The sequence below is a fragment of the Lycium barbarum genome, chromosome 1 (assembly GCF_019175385.1).
Source record: "Lycium barbarum isolate Lr01 chromosome 1, ASM1917538v2, whole genome shotgun sequence".
In the NCBI taxonomy this organism is placed as follows: domain Eukaryota; kingdom Viridiplantae; phylum Streptophyta; class Magnoliopsida; order Solanales; family Solanaceae; genus Lycium; species Lycium barbarum.
The window spans coordinates 132,853,128-132,861,695 of NC_083337.1; the positions used below are offsets into that span (position 1 = coordinate 132,853,128).

The following is an 8,568-nucleotide window of genomic DNA, read 5'->3' on the forward strand; positions in this document are numbered from 1 at the left end:
CCATTCTCACATTCAAGACCCATTTTCTATATTCTTCTACAATCCAAGTCTTTCAATGTCTCAATACCTTAAACAACATGGGAATACCATAAAACTTACCTTAGACGGTGTAGGAATGAACCTTGAGTGGAAATACTTCACTTGAACCAAAACCCTAGTTCACCTCTAATGGAATCTTTTGTGGTTCTCTAACCCTTGGAAGTTTTCTAACACATAAACACTTGATTCTAGTCTTTTGATCCTTGTGTTCTCTTGAACTTGAGTGGAATGTGCTTAGAGAAGGTTTTTGAGCTCTCAATAGTTTTATAAGATGAAAAATGAAGTAAAAGAACCTAAGGCATCTATTTATACAAAAACTAAAAATCAGCCCGTCGAGTACTATCTGGACACTTATACGGTCCGTATAGTATTGTACGGTCTGTATAAGTGGCCATGGTTCACCAACCAGAAAATAAACTCCATATTGGGATTTATACGGACCCTTTATACAGACCGCATAAAGTTATACGGACCGCATAAGTGGTCGTATAACTCCACTTCTCTAAAATGGATTCCGTCGTTTCGTTCGATCTCCGATCCTTATGGAACCTTCTTTATACTTGTTTAGAACCTCATTAACAATCTAAGGGACATTATAACTCTTGTTCAAAACATCATTAAGTCATCATTAACATGTTACTCGTAAATCCTTTTCGATACCTAACGTATACCTTGCCTTTTCTTGGCGAAATTTCTTCTCTTACCTCGAATGACTTTGAAATCTTAATTAGGGTCATCAAATGCTATTTCTCACTTATCGAAACATCGCATACTTCGTTAGTCTATTCACTGCGCATCAACGAAAAATTTTCTGAGGTGTAACAAATACTACTGGTAATGTATTCGATAGAGTTAAGGATCTGGAGAATAATATTGAGCATGCTGAGGCTGCCTATGATCAGAATAACACTGATAGCAATAGAACAAACTTCTATGCCTTAGATGCGGAACAAATAAGGTGGATGAAGATGGAAAACTCTCTTTTAAAGCAGAAGGCAAGAATAAAATGGGAAGCGGAAGGTGATCACAACACCAAATAGTTTCACAGTGTCATGAGACAAAGAAGAAAGAGAGCTTATCTTCATAGGATCAAAGATGAGCATGGACAGTGGATTCAAGGTGACAATTTGATATCTGAGGCTGCTATTAGACATTATAGCAAACTGTTTACTCAACCTCAGCAAGATCACAACTTTAACTTCCTAAAAAGAATTGAGAATGTGGTTACAGAGGAATACAACAATAGTCTAATTCAATTACCTACTGGGGAGGAGATCGAACAGGCTGTGAAAGACCTTCACCTTGATAGTGCTGCAGGGCCAGATGGCTTCAGTGGTCATTTCTATAAAAAAAAATGTTGGAATATTATTGCTAATGATGTAACTGCCATGGTTGAAAACTTTTTCAGGGGTAATAAACTCACTAAGTTCATTACCCATACTTTTCTCATTATGATCCCTAAAGTGGAAGCTCCTGACTCTTTTAACCAGCTCAGACCAATAAGCCTTAGCAACTTTACTAACAAGATCATTTCTAAAGTTTGCTCTAATAGGCTTGGTGGTATCCTACCTAAGTTGATTCTCAAAATCAGATAGGCTTTGTTAAAGGAAGGCTTATCACTAAAAATATTCTTCTCACTCAGGAGATCATTCATGACATCAAAAAGAAAAACAAAGGTGGCAATGTAGTCATCAAAATAGATATGGCCAAAGCCTATGACAAAGTCTCCTGGTCCTTTCTCAATGCTATCTTAAGAAAAATGGGATTTGTGGAAGAATATGTTGATCTTATTTACAGACTGGTGTCTAATGTGTGGTACTCCATTATTGTAAATGGAATAAAATATGGTTTCTTCCATTCTACTAGAGGTCTCAAGCAAGGAGATCCTCTATCCCCTGCCCTGTTCATTATTGCTGCTGAATCACTGTCAAAAGCTCTGAATCAGTTACATGGCAAGGAAGGTTTTTAGAGGTTTTTATATGAATCATGCCGGACCTCAAATAAACCATCTCTGTTATGCAGATGATTTAGTCATCTTCAGTTTTGGGGATAAAAATTCCCTAAAAATGATCATGAAAAAGCTGGGACAGTATGAAGATGCATCTGGTCAAGAGATTAATATGGAAAAAAGTTTCTTCCTTACTCCTACTTACACCATTGAGCACAACTAGAGAAAAAGGAAAAGAAGAAGAAAAAGAAGAAAAATGATCAAAAGGGTTACTGGTTTTAAGCATCATCACTTCCTCTTCAAATACTTAGGCTGCCCCATATATCATGGAAGAAAGAAGATCTCTTATTTATCTGATATTGCCAAAGCTGTCGTCAACAAGATCAAAGGATGGCAAGGAAGTATGTTGGCTAGTGGAGGTAAAGCTACCCTGATTAAGCATGTCTTACAATCACAAACCATTCACACCATGGCTGTTATATCCCCTCCGAAAAATGTGCTATCACAACTTGAGAAATACTTCTCAAAATTTTTTTGGGGACAAGCTGATAATAAGAACAAATATCATTGGAGCTCATGGAAAAAAATGTGCTACCCTACTGAGGAAGGAGGTGTTGGACTCAAGAGCCTGGAAGATATTTGCCTTACGTTCAATGCCAAGAGATGGTGGAGATTTAGAGGGGAGGATAACTTATGGTCACTCTTTCTTAAATCTAAATATTGTTAAAGAAAACATCCTGTGGAAAGAAAGATCCAATCAGGCCAATCTTCTGCTTGGAGGGATCTTATGAGAACAAAGAATCCCATAGAACCTCACATCATATGGAAGATCAATGAAGGCAAAATCTCATTCTGGTGGGACAACTGGACCAAGCTTGGAGCTCTGGTCAATATGCTTAATGATCAAAACTGCCCTGGTAAGTTGTTGGTACAAGATTTCTTGGTTAATAATGTATGGAACAGGGAATTCATCTATAGTATTGTGCCTGCTCACATAGCCAATATTATCCTGAATATTCCTATTGGCCGTAACAATATGAAGGATAAACCAATCTGGATTCCTACAAACACAGGTAAGTTTTCTTGTGCTAGTGCTTGGGTATCATAAGACAAAGAAAAGACCCTATCCCTATGTGGTCTAACTTATGGAATCCCGGCATCTCTTTTAAATGCTCCTTTATGGCTCGAAGAATTGTCAAGAACAAAGTCCCGATAGACAATATCATCAGTAATATGGGCATCATAGTAGACACTAAGTGTTGTTATTGCACAACTCCCGGTGGATGTGTCAACTGATCATGTTTTTGTAGAGGGAGAAACTGCTTCGACTATATGGAAAAAATTTGCTGCTCCTTTGGGCATTAATTATAGGGCTCATAATGCTATGGGAATGATCCAAAATTGGAGAAACACTACTTCAAGGAATTCCCTTCACAGAACCTTGAAGCAGATCACTCCCATCTTCATTCTATGGGAATTATGGAAATACAGAAATGCTGCTAGATATGGGAACAAGAAACAATCTATTTTTTGGATTTATAAGAAAATTGTGTTTCATATTCATGTCTACATCAATAGAAAAGGCCACAATTTGGACTATAAATGGGATTGGAACAAAATTTGTAAGTTTGCGGAAGCCATTAAACCTTCTTTCACTGGTGTCATGGTTACTTGGATGAGACCAGAGGGGGAATGGATCAAGATTAACACGGATGGGAGCAGCAACAGTACTAAGAACACGGTAGGTATGGGAGGAGTTGTTAGGAACGGAAATGGGGAGATCATTATGGCTTTTGCTAACTCTCTCAATTTCTGCACTAACAACAAGGCGGAAGTGGAGGCTGCTGAATATGCCATCCAGTGGTGTTTTTCTAATAATAGAAACAAGTTCATCTTAGAACTTGACTCTATGTTAGTGATTAACATGCTCAATGGCTCTTCCCTTCCCCCTTGGAATTTTGAACAAAAGATTGACAAGATGAGAAGACAACTTCAATCAAAACAATGCATCATTCAACACTGCTACAGGGAGGCAAACCAAGTAGCAGACGCTCTTGCCAAGTTTGGTGCTAATCTTCAACTGAACCGAAGAGCCCGTGTATACCATAACCTGCAAAATCTGCCTACTCAAGCTATTGGACCTAGTCGACTTGATTCAATGGGCATGCCCAGCTTCAGAATCAAACAGGCCAAGAGGAATATCACTGTCATCTCTAATCCTCCATGATGATCACTCCTAATGGATGTTGGGTGGAACTGTCTATTTGTAACATTTTAGTATATAATATAATCCTGACTTTTGCTGTAACTATAGGACCTAACCCCTAAAACTGTGTCCATAAAATAGTTTTTGACTTTTGTAAGCTTAAATATTGTAAAGATGTTTGCAGCGCAAACACCAACATAGGTCCTGAGGAGATAAGGTGCTATGTCCCTCTCCTACATGTATTTACCTTTTGGATTTTAATATACAAGGGGTCTATGCCAAACCCCCCAGTACATCCAGGTGAGCTAAAACCTGAGGTGAATCTGGATTAATATAAAAAATAAAAAAAAAATTCTTCAGCCATAATTCCATAGTAGTCTTTAATTTTAAAAATCTCATTGTGGGTGGTTTGTCGAGCTATCACTAATTCTCTAGCATGTCGTAAGTTGCTCGTCGGGTGGTTTGTTGTAGTTACTGTGGTAGCACACATAAGTCCGTGTCCCTGAAATTACTTTAATTTAATAGGTGAGTTCACTACAGTGAGAGGATCATTTTGATTATCGGCACACGCCGATTCGACTCTGTCCGACTAAGGCATAGCGTGATACAGACGCGCAGAATATGTTACTGTTGGTTGTAAGTTGTACCGAATAGAAATAGTACAGAGATAAAACAGTATCTACTTACTTATATCGGTCACTATTAAAAAAATCTCTATTTTTACACAGATTTCCCACTTAAAAATGTTCAATGGCATTTTCCACTGAATGTCAGTAGGTAAATAGCCCAGGTTTCAATGGGAGTTCCCACTATGCGTTTTCCTGAGCTGATTCGGTGAGAATGAGGTGAGAAAATCATATTTTATACCACAAATTTCTCACGAAATGTCCGTGCAAAAACTTCTTTTTCTAGTAGTGAGTTCTGTAGTTTTACCCGCAGAATAAGTTTAAGCTATCCATGTAAATTGTAACATAAAAATAATTTAATTATGTAATATTTCATGTACATATATATAAGTTATATACATTTAATTAATAGTGTGAAAAAAAAAAATTACCTTATCAATTTAACCATTTCAGTAAATAGACCAATTTTTGAAGATTGTGGATATTACTAAAAGTGAACAACTCCACTATCATACATAAGAAGCAAAAAAAATTGTAAATTTTACTCAAAGACATGAAATTTATTCTCCTAGTAGACTACAACAATGTGATGAGTTACGAAAAGCTAGTTCATGAAGTCTGAAACTCTAGGAATGATTATTAAGTTTGAACTTATAAAGGTTCCAACTCAAAGAGAAACTCATGGAGTTTGAAATAGGTACCATGAGTGAAATAATAATAAAGTTGAAATAATGTAAAAATGATTATTTCACCATAGTACATCTTTAATTTGAACTCAAGGATAATGTAAAGAATATAACGGACAATTTAAATTGCAAATAGCATGCTTGCCAACTGTTAGTAACATAATTAGGCAAGAAGATTGAAATGTTTTTAAAAAAAAAAAAGTTAGCCTCCTTGCCCACTTGCAAACCAACTTGCAGAGTTGCCATCTTCTTTTGCTTGCCCAACATGCAAGATAATTCTGCAAATAGAGAAAAAGAAGTGGCGGAAAAACAAAAAACAAAAGGATTTAAAGTAAATAAAGCCGCAACTTGCCTTTTGTTTGAACGTCAAGTTGGTTAGAAAGAGTAGACGTTGATTCTTCTCATACAACGACTAGGTTTTTCTAAATGTAAAAATTCATGTTGTATTTATTTTCTCCAATCAATAATGCAGCAGTTCAGTTGTGCATGTGCTCATCCATCTACTACTTACTGAAGATCCCCGATATATAAATTGATGTCATAAAATAGATTTAAATTATGATACTAGTAGTAGTGAAACGATCTTTTACTAATACACTCGGTGCAAGGAATTTATACATTTAGAAAGTTAATAAATTTAAGGAAAGCGGTTCCAATCTCACCAGCATATTCAGTGCGTGTTTAAAGACTAACTACTTTATTTTATCATAAAACAATTGCAAACAGTACTATATAAACTATAAACAACTTTATTCCACGAAGGTCCCAACTGGTGAGCCCTTTACAACTGTGTTAGGTTGGAAAAATTAATTAGACCATATGAAGATTAAATAATGGGCATTCGTGCCTTGTGGTACGTATTTAACAAAAAAATTAAGCCTGAGGTTATTAAATTATTCTTCAAGTTGTAGAGGTTTCACAAAGGAGGATATGTAACCTATACTACTAGTATTACTTTAATTTTCTTGTTAAGGTTTTGGAGGATAAAACAATTACACTACAATGTTATTTTGCTTATCCAGTACTGAATTACTGATTATACAAAGCAAAACATATATATCATCTTATCTTTGACAATTTACGCATGATTTTTGCAAATTCTACTATAGAAATGTTTCAGCCGGTCAGAAAAGAAAGTGAAGAACCCGAACTCCGAACTACACAAACCTTATCGATCATCAAAAGGAAAACATCATGTCCTCCGGACTACCTCTATTTAACCAAAAGATTCAAGTTATATTATACGAATTACGTATAATTACTTTTTAATGACCTAATTTTATGAATATTTTTTATACTATCAATGCATATGACTTCAATTAAAATAGAAATCAACTTCTATATACACGGATTATTAGTTAATTGTTCATAATAAGTAGAGCTAGTTAACCCGAAAACATGTTAACTCGAGTAGTAAATTACACCAACGGTGTAAATATATAATTTCAAATAACATTCCGTCTCTGGATATCATTGTGAACGAAGAAACTTAAGCACAGTTACATTCACTGAAATTGGAAATTTTCATCGCTACAAGAGTGCATACTAGCTACAAAAGCACCAAACCTATGAACTCAGGAGGCAACCTAAGGTTATATAACCTCCTAAGCAAAAAGTTCATCGATCTATCACCCAAAAGAAAAGAAAAAAAAACACTAAAACGGAATCAGGGGGACTAAAAGAAATATACAAAATAATCTAATTAACAAAAATCACAATGATTAACTGTTGGTTGTACTTGTAGGCATGTTGTTCTCAACGATCTGTGCTAGTGATTGCAAATTACAACGTACAATTGTATCAACAAATACACACGTTTCTTCCTTTGTATTCCCTTGTGGAATATCCACCACATACGATTCCACCATCACCGTTCCATTATCATCTGACGTGTGCAGCGTCGTAACTGACCGGTAATTTGTTAACCTATGATCACCGCCGACAACGCTGAAGCTGATGACGTGTCTCTCATCATCTAATATTTCCAGCCTCTCCGTGCTAGAAGCAGCGGGGAGGCCAGATATCACGCGTACCTCCCTTATTGCTCCAACTTCTCCGTCCCCCAGAATGACGTGGCAGCTCTTGAGGAAGTGTTTGTATGCTTGAGGGTTGTCGAAGCGGCGGACTAGGGACCACACAGCGTTGATAGGGGCGGAGATGTGCTGGACTACGGCGGAGCAGCATTGAGTGGGGCCGACATGGTGGGTGTGGTAATGTAAGAGGTTGTTAGGGATGGTGAATGGTGGTACGGGGATAATCCATGTTGGTTGAGGTTGTTTGTGGAAGTTTCCGGTGGTTGTGGGGTTGATCCTTTGAAGCTGAAGTGAACAAGGCATTTTTGTTTCTTTTTGGTTTATTTTATTTCCTTCTGATCTTCTTGTTGATGAAAGGAGAGGGATAAGGATGGAGAGTCTTTTACAAGTATAAATGATGATAGATGCATATATATAAAGAGAGAGTGTCTGTATATGAGAGAAAAAAGGATGCCTTTATTATGAACGTGTTTTTACTACAGTCGGTTACAAATTTGGTGACATATGATACTTATACGGATATGATACAAGAATACTATTTTATATTTTTGAAGATCTTTAGTATATCTAGTTCAAAGTTAATTACTTAATACCCCTCTCCTTTCATGCTACTCTCTCTTTTAGTTTGTTTTAAAATATTAAAACTCTCTTTATTTCAAATTTATTTGTTTTATTTTTCTTTTTGATCGGTTTAAAAAAGATTAAATGTCTTGTTCCTTTTTTGGTAACTCTGTAATTCCAACTTTTTACATGACATGTTTAAGATCACAATAGTAAAGGACGTTTTGGTACATTCGACTTGTCTTTATTTTAAGATCACAATATTCAAATGTCTTCTTTACTTTCTTAAATTTGTGGTGAGTCAAAATCAGACAAACAAATTGAAACAGTGAGAGTATTTCATTTCAACATCCAATGCGGTATGTTTAAAATCATAAGATTCAAAAAGTATTTTTGATACATCATGTACATTTCGAGTATAAGTTCATAAGATTAAAAAAAAAATACTTTTTATTGTGCCTACTACAAA

The 8,568-nt window shown here is 35.9% G+C and overlaps 2 protein-coding genes across 2 annotated transcripts; one reads left to right on the forward strand and one right to left on the reverse strand.

Annotated features, from left to right (window-relative positions):
* The first annotated feature begins 1,091 nt into the window (after positions 1-1,091).
* On the forward strand, positions 1,092-4,214 carry LOC132614307 (uncharacterized). Its single transcript, XM_060328723.1, has 6 exons — positions 1,092-1,577; positions 1,682-2,000; positions 2,062-2,169; positions 2,299-2,635; positions 2,717-3,060; positions 3,298-4,214. The coding sequence occupies exons 1-6, from the start codon at positions 1,092-1,094 to the stop codon at positions 4,212-4,214; spliced, it is 2,511 nt and encodes an 836-aa protein (XP_060184706.1).
* A 2,776-nt stretch (positions 4,215-6,990) lies between these two features.
* Positions 6,991-7,960, reverse strand: LOC132603586 (abscisic acid receptor PYL4-like). Its single transcript, XM_060316745.1, has one exon. It carries the CDS (start codon positions 7,839-7,841, stop codon positions 7,227-7,229), a length of 615 nt encoding a protein of 204 aa, XP_060172728.1. The 5' UTR covers positions 7,842-7,960; the 3' UTR covers positions 6,991-7,226.
* Positions 7,961-8,568: the final 608 nt, after the last annotated feature.